This window comes from Diceros bicornis, chromosome X (assembly GCF_020826845.1).
Source record: "Diceros bicornis minor isolate mBicDic1 chromosome X, mDicBic1.mat.cur, whole genome shotgun sequence".
Taxonomy (NCBI): Eukaryota; Metazoa; Chordata; class Mammalia; order Perissodactyla; family Rhinocerotidae; genus Diceros; species Diceros bicornis.
In genome coordinates, this window is record NC_080781.1 from 45002088 (window position 1) to 45020831 (window position 18744).

Here is an 18744-nt window from a genome sequence, read left to right on the forward strand (position 1 = left end):
TAATTTACTCCCAAATTCAACAAGTATTTATTTAATGCCTGGTATGTGTATTTGGTTTCTTTTTTTCTGATCTTCTCACCATTCCCTTTCTCTCCTCTGTCTTAGCCTCTGCCTCTTTCATTCACCCGCAGACTTGTTTCCCAGACCCCTTGGGTCTTGCTTTCATCCCTTTCAGGAGCAAATCCAAAGACAGCAAAACACCTGTCTGGTGGCACATGGTTTGTAGGGCCTAGGGCCTAGGGCCTGCCTTTTCATCCTATTTCCTGAATCTAGTTAAGCTGGTACCTGTGGCCTCAACCTCCTTCTCCTTCTCTGGCTGGGCATGCTCAGGAAACACTCTGGACCAAGCCTCAGGAGCCCTGGTCAATAGCATTTGTCTGCATTAGCAGGTTGAATCTTCACTTGGCTGAGGCCAATATTCTTAGCAAGATTCTTGGCATTAAGTGTTGATCAAAGGGTTGGTGGGTTGTCAACTCTCATGCTGCCACACAGAATCACACTTCAACGATCCTCACCATCACAGATGGGGTCAGTGGCAGAGTCTGAGTCAGAATTCAGGCTTTCTGACCTCCAGTTGGAACTCTTTCCTTCATTCCTTTGTCTAGTGGTCAGTTTCCTATTTCTTTCTCTCTGCTGCTCTATTGGTACATTTTAACATTGGGAAAGTTCTTACTCTGGAAGGACAATAAGGGCTTCTCTGGGGAGGTCAGCAAGAATTGGGTAGGAAGCTAAAGGCAACCAAACACAGGAATGACCCTTGGCTTTTGGCCAGGACTTTATGATGGACTCTCATCTCTTCCACATCTTCTGCAGGACTTCGGGCTCAAGATGGTGGCTGCAGCCATATTACTACGGTGCTGCCCAGTGCTCGCCCGGGGCCCTACAGGCCTCCTGGGTAAGGTGATTAAGACTCACCAGTTCCTGTTTGGTATTGGACGCTGTCCCATCCTGGCCACTCATGAACCAATCTGTTCTCAAATCCACCTTAAGGCAACCAAGGCTGGAGGAGGTAAGAAGAGGCTGCTGGCAAATGGGGGAGAATGTCTAGGTCCTGGAGACAAGGTTCCAGATCATACTGGCCATCATTGCCTAATAATTGAGAGGCTTCACATGAAAAGTATCAAGGCAGAATGAGCTGTCCTAAAAATACACCTGGGATCTGACTTCTGCCAGTGTGTCTAAAAAGAGTCTCACTCTCATGCCTGTCACACTCTATATATTCCAGTTATGCTGAAACTACTTAAAATTGCCTGGACCAACTCTACTATCTCAAGATTCTGTGCCTTCACTGCTGTCAAATGACCCTTTCCCATAACATTTACCAGAGTACCTCTTATTTCTCATGCAACACTTTATCTCCTTTGTGAAGCCCACCTAGACCTTTAGCCTGTCCAATGCCAATTTTGGGTCATGTCTCCTCCCTCTTCTAGACTTCCACAGCCCATGTCCTCCCTCCCATCTCAGCACTGTTCATAATGTGTCTTCAGTGTGTGTCATTCCCACCAGCTTAGGAGCTCCCTTAGCACAGGGACCAGACTCATCCATCTCTGTGTCTCTACCATAGTTTGAGATAGAGATTTGGGATATAGTAGGTCTTAGTAATATTGTTAAACTGAACCTATGGCTAGAAATGCACTTCCACTTACTCTTTTACCTTTGTATAGACTCTCCGTCTTGGGCTAAAAGCCACTGTCCCTTCATGCTGTCAGAACTCCAGGATGGGAAGAGCAAGATTGTGCAGAAAGCGGCCCCGGAAGTCCAGGAGGATGTGAAGACTTTCAAGACAGGTTGGAGTCAAGTTCTACCTCATCCAACCGCTACTCCTAATGCTTGAACTCACTTCATCACAGTCTTGAACTAGGCTAATCCAAGAACAGCTAGTACACACCCCATGATGGGAATTCCAGTTTTTTCCAGGGGAAACATGGTAGGCAATAGCTTAGACTGTACACTGAAATGCACCCTCACCAACACACATGTGCACAGGATCTTGTAACTTTTAGCCATTAGTCTAAAATAAGCCATATAGAGTTCTGCCTTCTCTCTCACAAGTGGCTAAATGGATCCCAATAGGCTGGGCTCCCACATTTAAGCAATACCATTCTGTGACAATCTGTATTTGTATGAAACAGTAAGTGTTGGAAACAGGTACATCCTTTAGAAGGGTATGGAGCCCAGGTCAACTCAACTGGTGCAGACCACTCAAGATAATCCACTTGAGAGATGGCTACACTGTTGACATCTTTCATAGGCCCTTTTGGGATATCATTAAGGGTAAAAATTTCAAAATTGAATTTTAATGACATTCAGAAAAGAAGAATAAGGTACACTGCCCTGCATCTACCTCTCAAGTGCAAGACCAAGGGTGGCTTCCCCAGTTACCTCACCCAAGGGAAAGTCTTAGTGGGAAGAAGTGTGATTCACCTTATGGAAGGTTTCTTGACACAGGAATCTCCACTGGGGACATGAGTAGGGGCACCCTTTGTAGAATATTTCTGCTGTACTTCATGAACTTGAATTTTCATATGTTGTATTGAGTTTAAAGAGGATGGTATGTACTTTCTTTTTTCCTCCTCTCTTCATGGCCAATGAATCTCACATTCCTTCTCAGACCTGCCCAGCTCTCTGGCATTAACCAGCCTAAGGAAGCCATTCTCCACTCCCCAGGAGCCAGAGCAAATATCAGAGGTCACACACCTGATTCAGAACAACATGGCTGGTGAGTTTGCTGAGGTGGAAATAAAGGGGGAAAGAATATGGAAGGAGTGCTGAAAGGGCTTATGACACAGTAAAGGAAATGGTAAGGAAGCACTTTGGAATCAAAGGGAGTCTTTGTTTAAATTTTAACGCTGGTTCTTGCTGGATCTATGTGCTTTGGCAAGTAAGTCATTTTCTCTTCAGTGGGATTTTAATACCTGCCTCAACAGGTTTACATGAGGAGGAAATAAAATTACATTTATGGAAGTGTTTCTAGCTTGTTATGAGACTTCATTAAATATTAGGTTTATTCCTATTATTTCTTCTCCATGCTGCCCTCAAAAACTCTCATCCTTCATAGAGAGCCCTTTTCTCTCTTGCATGTGTTTATATTCTTTTGTGTGTGTGTGGGAGGAAGATCAGCCCTGAGCTAACATCCAATGCCAGTCTTCCTCTTTTTGGCTAAGGAAGATTGGCCCTGGGCTAACATCCATGCCCATCTTCCTCTACTTTATATGGGACGCCGCCACAGCATGGCTTGACAAGCGGTGCGTCGATGCGCGCCCGTGATCTGAACCGGCGAACCCCGGGCCGCCGAAGCAGAGCGTGCACGCTTTACCGCTGCACCACCGGGCCAGCCCCTATATTCATTTTTCATAATGGAATTTGTTTTATTTTCCTAATATAAAAGGAATATGATTCATTGTAAAATATTTTTCAACAGATACAGGGAAGTATAAAGAGGGAAATTTAAGTCACTCAGAGTTCCACCATACATCATTAACTTTTTATTATATTTTCTTCCAGATATTTTCCTATGAGTAAACACACACACACACATACACAAACACACACACACCCCTCCTATACTCCCCTCCACACACATGTTTTTATTAGAAATGTGATCTTCTTCTACCCAGAGTTTGTTATTTTGCTTTGTTCCCTTAACAATATGTCATGGGCATCATTCCATGTCCCTAAATATAGAGCTGCATAATAATTACTAATGGTTGAAGTGTGTCCTGTAGCATGGATGCAACATCATTCAGTTAACCAAGTACCTACAATTCAGGTTATTGTTTCCAATTTTTTGTGTGTATTCTTCCAGTTTATATTGTATGTTGGTTTTACATACATATAAATGTACCCAAAAATAATATATAGTATTATCTTAGACTTAATATGGATATACTAGAGATTATTTAGCCATTCATCTTTTGGGTTTCTTCCAATTTTTCCTATCACAAACAGTGGTGCAGGAAACATCCTTGAATGTACCTCCTCATGCACATAGGCAAGGGTTTCTCTAGGATAGACACTAAGATGTAGAAATTCTTGGGGTGTAAGAGTGTGTACATTTTCAATATTAATAAATATTGCCAATTAGTCCTCCAAAGTAGTGTGCCAGTTATCAAAGAGAGCATTCATATTCTCATACCCTCTCCAGCACTTGATATTATCAAACTTTTAAATCTTTATCAATTTGCTGTGTAAAAATTTGTTTTTGAAGTTTGATTTTCCTTGATTAAGTATCTTTTTCTACATTTATTGAATTGTCTGTTTATATTCTTTGCTCATTTTTCTACTAGGTTGACATTTTTTCATAGTAATTTTCCAGAGTTTTTTAAAATAAATTTTGGTTATCAATCATTTTTCTGTTAAATATACTACAAATATTTCTCTAGGTATGGCAGTATGTGCATATTTCCAAACACCCTTGCAGCAAAGATGTTACCGATTTACACCCCTACCACATAAGTTGCCATCTGCAAGAATCATGATTTCTGTCTCATATATAGAGTTCTAGAGTTTAACAAGCCCTTTGGCATAGATTATTTCAATTTATCCTGAAAATAAGGTTGCTCCATTTTGTGGTGGTAGCAGTTAAATAAGTGGACTCTAGGTTACTTACCTGCAGGTCACTTACTTGCTGCATGACCTTGATCAAGTTACCTAGCCTCTCTATTCCTCAGTTTCCTCATCTGAAAAATGGAGATACTAATAGAACTTTCCACATAGGGTTGTTGGGGGGAATAAATGAAATAATATCTATAAAGTTCCTAAAAGAAGGCATTACATTTAATAGGCACATATTAAATGTTGGTTATAATAATATAATTAAATATTAGCTATTATTATTACTACTACTACTATTACTATAGTTGCAATAATACTACTATGTGTCAGACATTAGTTTCAGTGTATTACATTCCGTTTGTCATCAGATGCCCACGATTCTGCAAGGAAAGTATTATTAGTCCCATTCTAAAGATGAAGAAATTAAAACTAAGAGAGAAGATTCATGACTTGCTCAAGGTCACACAACTAGGAAGTAGCAGAGTGATGACTAGAAACTAGATCTGTCTAATACTTTTTCCACTGAAACTGGAAGTAGTGATCCCAGTAAGGAGGCTGCCACACTAACCTTGAGAAAAGAGATGAGGCCTTGCCAGGGGTAGGAAGCCTGAGTGAATACATGAATAAATTACTGAGTGAATGAGTGAGTGAGTAAGCAAAGGGATGGCTGAAAGAAGTAGTGGAGAGTTAATGTAGCCCAGTAAGTTAATGACTGCTCAAACAAATGAATAAATGAAAAGAGAATTGGAGAACTCAAAATCAACAGCATGCATAAAATATGGACTAGCCAGGAAGTGATTTAAAATGAATTCTTTTCATCCCCATCTCTACTCCTGCAGGAAACCATGTCTTTGGATATGACCAGTTTTTCAGGGACAAGATCATGGAGAAGAAACAGGACCACACCTACCGTGTGTTCAAGACTGTGAACCGCTGGGCTGATGCATACCCTTTTGCCCAACACTTCTCTGAGGTATCTGAGGCCTCAAAGGATGTGTCTGTCTGGTGCAGTAATGACTACCTGGGCATGAGCCGGCACCCTCGGGTCTTGCAAGCCACACAGTGAGTAGCAGGGTCTGGGCCATTAATTGTGGGGATGCATTCAGAGAAGAGCCAAAGCCACACATGGAAGGAAAATGCAGAGCTGGCAGTGGAAACCTGAGTTCCACCCACCCTTGAAGTTGGACCCCTTTTATCCAAGGTTCTACAGCATATCTAATCCTCAGATATGAACTAAGTCAGTCCACAAACCATGTTTTCCAAACTCTTGGGTGGTCAGTGCTATGGAGGAAAGAATAGGAGACCAAGGAAGGCTCACTCTCCATGAGCTCTTACTCTGGCTGAGGAATGAGTATTGCCAGAGATGGTGTGTGACCTCCTCTAGAAGGTCTTTCAAGCTTCTCAAGCTCAATCTAGCTTCTCCCTTCATTCCTGTGTGCCTTCAGCCTGAGAAGGAGGATCCAGGTCTCCCCATTGTCCTCATCCTGCCCTCTTCTTGGTCACATAGGACACAGCTCATACAGGATCACTAAGTCAACATTGACCCCCGTTAAGGAAGACAAACTTACATAGTTCCTCAGTATCTGACAAGGGTTTCTTCTTTCCATGTCTCTCCTCTGTTTTCTCCTGGCCAGGGAGACCCTGCAGCGTCATGGAGCTGGAGCTGGTGGCACCCGCAACATCTCAGGTACCAGTAAGTTTCATGTGGAGCTGGAGCAGGAGCTGGCTGAGCTACACCAGAAGGACTCAGCCCTGCTCTTCTCTTCCTGCTTTGTGGCCAATGACTCTACTCTCTTCACCTTGGCCAAGATCCTGCCAGGTAAGCCTGAGGCCTGAGCTTTGTTCAGGGCTGGTATCCTGCAATACAGCATCCAGTCTCACTGCCTCCATCACTTCTTCCCTCTATTCTGAGTTCACTTGCTCCTATTGCCCTTCCTTCTTACCCACCTTGCATATCCTCAACACTGGATGACTATATCCCTCTCCTTTCTTTCTTTCTGCACATAGGCTGAAGACCACTACTGAGGAACATTGCCCAACCTCACAGAAGGGTAACACCATAAATTTGTCACCTGCTAACTCAACTGGCCTCTTAACACTCAAAAACAGTCCTTTTATGTCCCTACATCAGCTTTTTTGAAAGTTTCTTCTCCCTTCTAAAACCTGTGACTACCTCTTCCTTCACTCCTAGCAAATAACCTCAGATTTTACATCACAAAGAAAACAGAAGCCACTGTACAGGAACTCCTTTAACTTATAGCCACCAAACCTACAAGCTTATCTGATTGCTCATCTACCCTTCTTTCATTTGTTCCTTTTACAATTTGAAGGTGCATCTCTTCTTCTGCCTAAAGCCAATCCCATCACTTATACACTGGATCCCACCTGGATCCCTTCTTCACACTCTCCCACTCTCTAGCCAATAATGTCCTCAACTCATATGCTTGTCATCCTTTCATTGCAGCCCCAACCCCAGATGAATAAAATTCTCCACTTTCCCTATGTAAATCCTGGACTTACATAATTTCTCAGGTGGGAGCCACTAAAACCTCATGGTCCTCAACCTTTACCGGGTCCTCTATGCTGTCTGGTAATCCTATTTCCATGATCAGCTCTCCAAGTCTCCAGAGCAGCTTTGCCAAACTCCCATTCTCCTCAGCCTTCCCATAACTCCACCTCACCCCCACCCATCGCAGATGACTTCACCTCCTACCACACTGAAAATAGATGACCTCAGGCAGCAATGTCCTCAACTCCTTGCCACAACCTACAAACTCACGAGCATCCCCACATATCCTCTCCTTAGTCCTTCTCTCCTATCACAGTGGAAGAGGTGAACTTTTCTTGTTGACTAATCCTTCTGTTGGGGCTCTGTGTCCCATTTGCCTCTACCTCCTCAGGAACCTTGATCTATCAGTTTCCTCTCTCCCTCTTGTATCTTTAGTCTCTCCCTCTCTTTAAACATGTTGAAGTCTCTTGCATCTCAAAAGACTATTTCTCCTTATCACTCTTTAGCTACTGCTCTATCTCCCTCCTCTCTATAATAGGCAAACTGCTTGAGAGAAGTCTCCACACTTGTTATCTACTTCCTCACTTCCTGCTGATTCTTCAGCACACTGTAAACATTCCCACTGCTTCTCGGAAACTTTTTCTAAAGTCACACATAACCCCAACTAAATCCAACATCTTTGGGAATTTCTTCAGTGAATCCCCTCCTGTAGCATTAGATTTCAACTTCTTTCCATTTCCACTGCCACCATCCTAGCCTAGAGCAACATCATTTTCTTGATTTCACCTTTGCCTACCTACAATCTACTCTTCACAGCAGTCAGAATGATGATATTTTAAAAATGCAAACCTATCTTTGTTACTCCCCTGCCCAAGACCCTTTAATAGATCCCCATTGCCCTTAGGACCAAATCCAAACTTCTTATCATGGCTTATAAAGCTCTTAATAATCTGGCCTCTACCTACCTCTTCAGTCTCATCTTTTGACACCTCTAATATATTCATTCATATATTCACTCACTCACTTATAAATTGGTTATTTATTTATTCATCCATCCATTCAAGAAATGTTTACTTAGCATCTACTGTGTACTTAACTTTATACTGTGTACCAGAAACAAAAAGATAAAAACATGTGGTTTATGCTGTCAAAAACCTCCCAGTGTACTTGTCCTTCAAGGCAGGTCTTCCAAGAAGTCATGCCTCATTTCCTCAGGTAGAAGTGATCCCTTACTCTAATGAAAGACCAAGGTTCCTTGATGTCAGTCCAATTTCCCACCTCCACCTGCCCTCCCAGCACTGCCCAGTAAAAAGCCCTGCATTCCTCAGGTCCTAGAGAAAAGTCTCCCCCTCTCTGGACATTAGCTTCCTCATGTGTACAGTAAAAGGGACTGGATTCCATGGTCATTAATGGCCCTTCAAGCTCTGACATGTCATGACCTTATGATTCAAAGTGTGAAAGTCTGATAAGTATCCACTCTGTAACTATAAGCAGAAGGATGCTACCTGGAAGAGGTGGGATTTCATCTAGACCAGGAAGAATCTAGCATCAGACCAAGTCAACAAGCATTGCCTGGGATAAACTCATTTCCAATGCTTGATCTTGTATCTGGGAGAATGAACATAGTCCTTGTCCTCAGGAAACTCTAGACATTCTCGGGAAATTAAAATTTCTTCCACCCCAAGATAGTCAGAGGCCAGACCAATGTTAGAAATGACTGGAGAGAAGGGTGTAGGGGTCAGAATTTCAGGGCAGGGGAGTTCTTCCAAGGGAGGAAGAGGTGTCACAAGGGCTTTCAGAGGAGAGGGAAGCAGAGGAGGATCTTCAAAGGGAGGGGAGGGCTGGCTCTCTGCCCCTGCCAGGTCAGTCCTGAGGTTGAAGTGGGAATACTGGGACAGAAGCTTAAGAATTATGCATCTGGTTCCTCAGGGTGTGAGATTTACTCAGATGCGGGCAACCACGCTTCAATGATCCAAGGTATCCGCAACAGTGGAGCAGCCAAGTTTGTCTTCAGGCACAATGACCCTGACCACCTGAAGAAACTTCTAAAGAAGTCTAACTCTGAGACACCCAAAATTGTGGCCTTCGAGACTGTTCACTCCATGGATGGTATGTATATGTGTGAGTGTATGGTTACTAATGTTGGTCTCACAAAAACCATGATGATAATGATAACGGCTAATATTTATAGAGTGCTTATCACATGCCAGGCAAAATTATTAGTATTTTACATGTATTAATTCACTTAATCTTCACAAGAATTCTATGAGGTAGGTGCTATTATTATTTCTATTTATTTACACGAGGAAACTGCGAAACAAACAAGTTAAGTAACTTGCCCAAGGTCACACAGCCAGTAAATGCCAAAGGATGGAGGCAGCTATTATGCTGATCTTACAGGTTAAGAAACTAAAGTTCAGAGACAGCACCAGATTTGTCTTGGAGAACTCTGTAGATTGGTGCCAAAGTGAGTATTTTCACCCTAGGTTGTATGATTTTAATTCCTTCACACGACATTCCTTCCATTAAAAATGATGTGCAAATCAATCATCCCAGTGTCTGGTTTCTGCAATGGAAAATTTTACAAACCATTGCCTGGGAGTTTTTTCAAGGTCCAGTATGAACCATTGAAATCAAAACAGGTTTTGAAGTCAGAGAGACCTGGGTTCAAATCCCACCTCTGGCACTTACTGGCTCTATGAACTTGGGTAATTCTTTAACTCTCTGAGCCTCGGTTTTCCCCAAGGTCAAATATCTGCTTTTAAGAATTAAATATGATGGAAGCCATTCAATTCATTATGATCTAAGTAGAAATAAATGACCTTTACCCTCCTACTTCTTTTCTTCCCCCAACTGAAACAATGCCTAAATCATTCTATTGCTGCCTCTCTTGAACAGAAATCATGTTTTAGGCATAACCTTCTGGATTTATTAAAGGAAAGAGGTCCTCATTTTATTTCAGTTTGTCACTTTTCCAACTGAAACAAAGGAGAGTCCATAGTATTTTCTGATTTAGCCAATGTAAATGCCATCAGCATGATGTAATGAGGATCCACAGGCTGTGGAACCAGACTATCCATGTTCAAATCCCAGCATGACAGCTTACTAGTTTGGGTAAGTTTCTTAATTGCCCTGTGTCTCAGTTGCCTTATTGAAAAATGGAGGTGATGATAATAGAGTAGCTATGAGAATTAAATGAGTTAACATATGTGAAGAACTTATTGTCGTGCCTACTCCCACATTTCTACAACTAGCAAGAAAGTAAAACCATCCCAAGATTATGTTTCTACCACTGAGACTACTCTAATTCATTATTTCTTTAGTGGAAACCATGTTGGGACCATTCTATTTACTTATCTTTGCAAATGAACGGTTCCTTAATTTTTTGTTGGAAATTCTGCCTAAACTGTCAGTCCTAGGGCTAAATTTCTCCCATTGAAATGATGCTTGAGCCATCTCACTGTCCTCTCCGTCTCGAGCTCCATCTCCTGTGGTTGTCTGCCTTCATGTTGTCCCACCAGCTGCTCACATTCTTTAATCCTGGCCTGGAGCCCCCGTTTCTACCCGAAGAAGTTTCTTCTATATTCTAACTTCCTGCACCTCAGTAATTTCCAGGGATAGGAAATGGCAGAAGGTGTGGGTTCTTGTATATGCAGAGTGGCCAGAAAGTCTATATATGATACAGCCATTTGAAGGCCTTATAAACAACTACTAGCATAGAGGATGTCTAGAATAACATGGAAAAAATGGTAAATCTGTATGGGAAATAGAGGGGAACATACAGATTACTTCTAATTCACCTTCATTCAATAGATTGAGACTGAGCCTGTGGGAGGGTGACCTCAGGTAACAACATTGAAAGAGATGAAAGATAAATACACTCCCCAAGAGACATAGAAAAGACAAAGAGACAGAGGCACAAAGAAACTCAGAGACACAAAGGTACAGATAAAGAAAGTCTGAAGCAGAGAGATTGTCAGAGAGGTAGACAGAAAGGGACATAAACAGTATGAAAGATTGAAGAGAAGTGAGGGAGGAAGGTGAGGGAGTGAGGGAAAGAGGGAGACAGAGAGACAGAGAGGGAGGAAGGGGAGAGGAGAGAGAAAAACAAAGGCAGAGACAGATAAATAGAGACATAGACACAAAGATGGAAATGGCTACGAAAAGAGATAGTTACAGAAAGCCAGAAAGATAGAAATGGGGAGGACCAGTGAAGAATAAAGATATTGACAGGGCTGCCAACAGCACCTGACTGAGGGTGTGAATGGGGTATGAAATCAGGACTGCATTAACCTGGAGCAAAAGGTGACTTTTTTCAATTTATTTAAACAAAGGCATCATATAGACTAGTGCCAACCCTAGATGGAAATGCACAGACTTGTAGGAAAAGAAAAAAAAAAACAAAATAAGCAGAGAGAGGCTGGAAAATGCATATACAAGAGGACAGACATTGTCAGAATGAAGTAAAAATAGACAGAGAGGCAAGCCTTGATCACAGGCTGGGGAAAACACATACACACACACACACACACACACACACACACACACACACAGCTTGGGTTGGAGTGAGGCGAAGGCAATCAACACATCCTTTGGCACGGTCCCAACTGAGGGTGTACATCCTCCCCCTTTTCCAATCCAAAGTAGTTAGGGGTCACAAATTCCATGCTGGAAATGGAGCTAGGGAAAGGTTATGATCTCCTACCACTATTCCTTGGCTTTTCTCAGGTGCCATCTGTCCCCTTGAAGAGTTGTGTGATGTGGCCCACCAGTATGGGGCTCTGACCTTCGTAGATGAGGTTCATGCTGTAGGACTGTATGGGTCCCGAGGTGCTGGGATTGGAGAACGTGATGGAATTATGCACAAGATTGACATCATCTCCGGAACTCTTGGTGAGTAAGTGCCTTGGGCTGCACTCATATACAATCCAAAAAGGAGGCCCCTGCAAGACCCTTTTCTTCCTCCTCCCCAAAGCTGCAAGAGCTATTTGGGTAGAATTCACAGCCCCAGGCTGTGGAACTCCTGGATTCCCTCCTTCCACTCCCATCCCACTGCAGAATTGCTGAGAAAGTCTGGAAGGGATTTTTGAGAAGACCCCTGAGCTGACAAATAGGCAGGTTCAACTCAATAAGTGGAGCGTTGTGGCTCTAAACTCCTGCCCCACCCCAGCCCAAAACTTCATCTTACCTCCACTTTTGGACCTAACCAACTGAAGGTCCCCACCCAGTCCCTGCCTATCTAGTCATTGCATATGGCAGGCCTTGAAAGTCCTATCTCAAAGCAGCAGAATTATCAGCTGTCTGCTTTATCATGGACAGGAGAGATGAGCAGAGGCCTGGGAAGGGAGTCTGGAGTTCCAACTTCTGGTGCACCTCCTTATATTACATGGGGCATAATCCTGTTCCTCTAGGGACTGATAATGGGGTCTGTGCAAACCCTCCTCCTCCTTGTCTCTAGGCAAGGCCTTTGGCTGTGTGGGCGGCTACATTGCCAGCACCCGTGACTTGGTGGACATGGTGCGCTCCTATGCTGCTGGCTTCATCTTTACCACTTCACTGCCTCCCATGGTGCTCTCTGGGGCTCTGGAATCTGTGCGGCTGCTCAAGGGAGAGGAGGGACAAGCCCTGAGGCGAGCCCACCAGCGCAATGTCAAGCATATGCGCCAGCTACTAATGGACAGGGGTCTTCCTGTCATCCCCTGCCCAAGCCACATCATCCCTATCCGGGTGAGAGCCCCACCCTGCCCATTGCCCTCTCCACCTATCTCTTCTGGGAGTCCTCCCACACCCAGCAAACCAACACCTGCTCCTGTCATCAACTCTTTGCTTTCCTGTTAACCGTCTTCCTTATTGCCAGCTTTGTTACCCTTTTTGAAAAATTATCAGCCATTCTGGATTAACCAGTATTTTTTTGAGGGGTTAGCTATTATGTCATGCTTATTAGACTGCCCTGACCCTCACAATATTGAGTACCTATGGCCTATAATTCAGTGTTTTTCAAACTGTGGATCAAGACAATTAGTGGTCTTGAAATCAGTTTAGTGGGTTATGACTAGCATTAAAAAATAAAAGAAATAGAATAGAAAATGTAGTATATCACACACAGTAAGGGTATCATTTTATGAGAAATTTGTTTCCGTTTCGTACATATGTATATGCACATGTATGTGTGTATGTGTATATGTGTAGTACAGTCATGGTGTGAGATGTATTTCTTACTGAGGATTGAAGTCAGAAAATATAAAATCAAAAGCCCTTGCACTAGCTGCTATTTTGAATTTGCAACTATGTTTGAGTGTTTACTGCCTTTATAAATGAACTGCTACTTCTTTCTTAAATGACACCTATTTGTGTGTGTCAGTAAGTTGGGGTGTGGGAATGACACTTTTTTGTGACTGTTTTACAGATGAGAAAGAAATAGTCACTGCTCCTTGGGCTAACTCAATATTCCCTCGAAAGACTGCTTTTATAAATATGTTTTTTTAATTAACCCAGTCACAGCACCCCAGAGGTGGCTTTTTCCCAGGACCACCTCAAATTAACATATTAGCTAAGTAAAACCAGTGTGCTTGCTCTGCAAATAGCTTCAAGACAAGGTCCCTAACACCACCTCCACCCCACCCCCTTCAAATTTGATTGCTGCCTCTGAGCGACTCCTTGATAGAAATTCTAGAGCTGCTCCTAAGCCCCTTATGAAAAAATCTGTCCCAAAATTCAGTGGTGTTCCTTGATCTGGTTCCCTCCACCTGTTTAATGGAGCTAGTGATAGTAGGGCCAGAACAGTAGATACTTACAGGCTTTTCTCCTGAGCCCAGGTGGGTGATGCAGCACTGAACAGCAAGATCTGTGATCTCCTGCTCTCCAAGCATGGCATCTATGTGCAGGCCATCAATTACCCAACTGTCCCCCGAGGTGAGGAGCTGCTGCGCCTTGCACCCTCCCCCCACCACAGCCCTCAGATGATGGAAGACTTTGTGGGTAAGTCCTCAACATGGGTGCCTACAGCACTCTCCCTCCTTTGAGCCCCAGGATCTGAAAAAGTTGAGACAATGGATGCCATTCAGTTTAAAAATATATTTCTGGAACATCTATTTTGTGCCAGACTCTATACTTGGGTCATAATGAATGAGAAACAGTCACTAGACTCATAGGGCTCCAGTTTGGTTGAGGAGGCCATAGCAGACACAAACAATGACTTCAAGGGGTGATCAAAGCTCAACAAAGCCAGTGCATGGGGGAGTTGTGGGAACAGAGAGGAGAGGCTTGACCCAACCTGTGGGATTCAAGACAGGATTCCTAGTGGAGGTGACACCTGAACCAAGTCTTGCAAGGTGAATGGTATTAAACCAAGAGAAGAAAGAGGTTGTGGAAGGGTATTCCTAGTAGAGGGAAGAACATGAAGAAAGGCAAAGTGGAGGGTGAGAAGCAGCCTGGGATATTTCAAGAACAATAAGCAGATGCTACTGGAATGTAGGGCAGTAGGAATGGAGTGGGCGAGAGGAGTGTCAGTCTACGCATCTACAAAGACAACACAAGACAGGGACTGGGTTGAGAAGTTTATAGAGCTGACTGAGTAGCTTGGGTTTTATCCTGAAAGATGCCAATTTAGTCAATTAACCCAAAGTTTACTGGATTCCTGTTGGGTTCAGTTTTTAGCACAGGGCCTGGCATAGAGCTTGTGCTCATTCCAGGTCTGTGGGGTGAAAGACATGTAGGCAGTTGATGGTCTAGCAGAGGAGAGACACACACTTGAATGGTGCTGGTCCAGTGTGATGAGCTCCAGTGCTCTGGCAGATGGAGGGAGAGCGCTCATTTATGGCTAGAGAGCGTAGGAAGAGTGAAATTAGGGAGGCTTTGTAGGTGAGGAAGTCCTTGTGCTGCATCTTGAAGTACATGTGGTACCGTGTAAGGACATTCCAGAATAACGGAATTCCATGAGCAATGACCTAGCGATAGGAAAACAGAGAGCATGCATTGGCAAGAGTCATTCTGTTTTTCTGGAGCGTAGGCAGTATGAGAGTTCAAGGAAGACAAGATAGGCACCATTCATTCATTCATTTAAAAATATCATATAACACTAGCCAACATTTATTAAGTACTTACTATGTGCCAAGCACTGTCCTAAACACTTTATATGCATTCACTCATCTAATCCTTATGGTATAGAGATGCTATTATTAGCATTTCTATTTTATATATGTGGAAATTGAGGCATAAAAATATACAATAACTGGTCCAAGGTCACACAGCTACTAGATTTGAACTGGGGAGTCTGTCTCTACATCCATGGTCATAACCACTAGGTCTGCTACCTCTCTGAGCTGATGATCCAGACTTCTGAACTTTTCGCTCAGTCCTCTCAGTTGCACTGGGCTTCAATTACAGAGCTCCCAGTACTCTCAGTTCTCTGAGTGTCCATTTATGCAAGAGCAGGAAATAAATGAGAGGTATCCACTATGACTCCATGGTCCTTCAACCCCACAGCTAACCCATCCTGAAATCCTGCAAATGTCCTCAACAATCTCTCTCAAATCTCTTCTCTTTTCTCCATTGCCACTTCTTTAATCCATGTCAGTGTGATTTCCTCCTAATTTTCCTGCTTCTCTCTTGCTTCTTTCTAATCCCTTCTCCATACTGACCACCAGAGGGATTTTTGTAAAAATCTGACCATGTAGCTCCCTTGCTTAAACCTCTTCATGTTTCCCTACTGTTTAGACTAGAGCAGTGGTCTCCAAGGTGAAGCATACAAGATGATCTATAGGGTGAGGGGATTTATTAGAATTTTATGGAAAGTTAAGCATTACCGATATTGATCTTTAATATATAGACTGACAATGATACATGTATATAGTATATTAACGTACATAGATTGGAAGCACATGCTAAAATGTTTGTACTGATAGGATATATAGTCCAAAATTCAGAGACCACTGGCCTGTAGAACAGTTGAAGCTCCTTGGCATGGTATTTAAGGTCTTCAACATGGTGATCTCTATAATCTCACCTCTTCCCCACATTCATTTTATTTCTCCAGCTACACTGAATGACATGTAGTTCTCATTTTGCTCTACTTTCTTACCTCTGGGACTTTGCTAATGACACTCCCTTCTGATTGGAATACCCTCCCTCACTCCTTCCTCTGACTTACTTCCTTTCATCTTCTAGACTTAGGCATCCTTTCATTCATTATTTCAACAAATACTTATTGAGAACCTACTGTGTGCTAGACACTGTTCTAGGTGCTGGGGACCCAGTAGTAAACAAAACAGACACAAAATTGCTTCCTTCTGGAGTTTACATTCTAGTGGAAGGAAATAGTCAAAAACACTTTAAAAATAAGCAAATTATATAGCATGGTAGATCTAAGCACTATGGAAAAAAATAGAGCAGGATAAGGGGGATAGGAAGTGCTGGGGGGGAGGGGCTAGTTTAGAGGAGAGTTATAGCATTAAATAGTGTTAAAGGTAGAGACCATTGAAGTGACACTTGAGCAAAGATATGAAGGAGGGAAAGGAGTTAGCTGGGCATATATCTAAGGGAAGGGCATCCCAGGCAGAAGGAACAGCCTAAGGCAGGGAAGACCGTAACACAGGAGTATTCCCTTTGTATTTGAGGAACAATAAAAAGATGAGTATGGATGGAGTGGCGTAAGCAAGAGGGAAAAAGATTGAAAACTGAGAAGAGAGGGGAAACGTGGGGCCAGATTGTGCAGGGTATTGTAGGCCGTTGGAAGGATCTGGGCTTTAACTCTGAAATGGAAAGCTTTTTGAAGGATTTGAGCAAAGGAGTGACGTATCTGACTCAGATTTTAACAGAACTGCTCTGACTTCTATATTGAGAATAGACTGAAAGGGAGAAAGAGCGGAAGCAGGGACATCCATTAAGGGCTACTCTAATATTCCAGGTAAGAGATGATGGTAGCTCAGACATGATGAGAGCAATGGGGGTGATGAGAAGTGGTCAGATTTTGAAGGTGGAGCCAAGGGCATTTGCTGATAGATTGGATATGTGGTAGAAGTACAAGAGAAAAATAAAGGATAGCTCTAAAATTTTTGGACTGAGCAACTAGAACTGCCATGAACTGAGATGGGTAAGCTTGGTGGAGGGTAGGGAGATTAGTAGCTCAGTTGTGCTCATGCTAAGTTAGAGATGCCTATTAGACATTCAAGTAGAGATACAGAAAACCAATTGGATATACAAGTTTAGAGTTCAGGAGAGAGGTCTGGGCTGGAGATGAAAATTTCAGATTATCAGCATATAGAGAGTGCTTAAAAGCCATGAGACTAGACAAGATCACCCAGGGAGTGAGCATTAAAAAAAGCCAAGGACAGAACCCTGGCACACACGTGAGGCACTTCAGACAGTGGGGTCAGGTTCTCTCCTCTGGGTTCCCAGCCCCTCCAAGTAGGAACACCCCCAGCCCCAGGCTCCTGGGTCACAGCACTGATGACACTGTGTGGTTACTGTCAGTGTCATCTTCCTCTCCAAGCTAGGAATTTCCAAGCAAATGGATTCACTTCTTGGGCTACAGCATGCCCTGTACTTAGGGAGTGGTCCAGGCCAGGCCAGAACAGCTTCAAATTGTGTCAAATGAGTGCTTCCCAATCTTTTATACATCACAGCACTCATACACAAATGGTAAAATTCATAGCACACAATGGAGCGAACAGAGGAGGCTACTTTGGCTTCCAAGACATCTCAAAGGGTTGAATGGATCAATATCTTGGCACATCTGTACTGTGACACAGGGATTAAGAAGACCTAGTCTAACCAATTCTTTCCCTCCCCTCCCCTCACCACCTTCAGAGAAGCTGCTGGTAGCCTGGACTGAGGTGGGGCTGCCCCTCCAGGATGTGTCTATGGCTGCCTGCAATTTCTGTCGCCGTCCTGTGCACTTTGAGCTCATGAGCGAGTGGGAACGTTCCTACTTTGGGAACATGGGGCCCCAGTATGTCACCACCTATGCCTGAGAAGCCAGCTGCCTCAGATCCCCATATCACTTGCACTTCACCTAGGGCTGGGCCTCCTTCGTCCTCTGCTTTGTTGTGTGGCTCTAGCTTACTTGAGTCTGAAAATAAATAAAGAGCAAACAGCATTTGTAGCCCTTTTTTTGGACAGAACACAGACAACTGCACTATACCTGACTCCCTCAGACAAGTGGCAGAGCCAGGAAGAAATCACAGATCACTTGTTGGTCTGACCAACCCATTTTACGGATAGGGAAACTGAGATCCAGAAACAGGAAGGAGATGGCCAAAAACTTTGTGCAACACAGTGAGTTGCACAAAGAGCTAGGACACTTAGCAGGTTTATTTGAAATGGCTCTTTCCCAATAGTTTCCACAAAAATCCAGGGATTGACTCTTTACCGGTAGACCTAGAAACCCAGGCCCCAGGTAGTTCCTGAAGCCAGAGAGAGTTAGCCCTAACCAAACTGCCTCGAGGGGGGAAGTGGTTCCCCAAAACTTCAGAGGTATTTTCCCAGCAGAGAGAATGGATGGATGTTCTCCTCAATCCATTATCCTCTTTTCCTCCCACAGCACCTTATAGAACAGGACTTACCAGCCCTGTTTTCCAAGGTGAGAAAGAGGCTTGGCTATATAGCAAGCAACTTGTTCAAGGCAATGCTTCCAACCTTTCCAGGTCACAGCGCACAAAAAACATTTGCATGGCACGCTTGGG

General features: G+C 43.4%; 2 protein-coding genes across 2 annotated transcripts in view; one reads left to right on the plus strand and one right to left on the minus strand.

Moving 5' to 3' along the window:
* FAM104B (family with sequence similarity 104 member B) overlaps positions 1 to 18744 on the minus strand; it is a 257977-nt gene that overhangs the window by 234820 nt on the left and 4413 nt on the right. The gene's annotated exons all lie outside the window — the stretch shown is intronic.
* Positions 829 to 18148, plus strand: ALAS2 (5'-aminolevulinate synthase 2). The gene is made up of 10 exons (XM_058535891.1): positions 829 to 1009; positions 1665 to 1787; positions 2612 to 2719; positions 5394 to 5616; positions 6189 to 6373; positions 8993 to 9172; positions 11792 to 11956; positions 12522 to 12790; positions 13879 to 14041; positions 17870 to 18148. The coding sequence occupies exons 1-10, from the start codon at positions 829 to 831 to the stop codon at positions 18031 to 18033; spliced, it is 1761 nt and encodes a 586-aa protein (XP_058391874.1). The 3' UTR covers positions 18034 to 18148.

Excerpts from the sequence above, each read along its gene's own strand:
- ALAS2 (XM_058535891.1), top strand. The coding sequence starts at position 829 with ATGGTGGCTGCAGCCATATTACTACGGTGCTGCCCAGTGCTCGCCCGG. Across the intron at positions 11,957-12,521 it reads CATCATCTCCGGAACTCTTG|GCAAGGCCTTTGGCTGTGTG; the intron begins GTGAGTAAGTGC and ends CCTTGTCTCTAG. Across the intron at positions 12,791-13,878 it reads GCCACATCATCCCTATCCGG|GTGGGTGATGCAGCACTGAA; the intron begins GTGAGAGCCCCA and ends TCCTGAGCCCAG.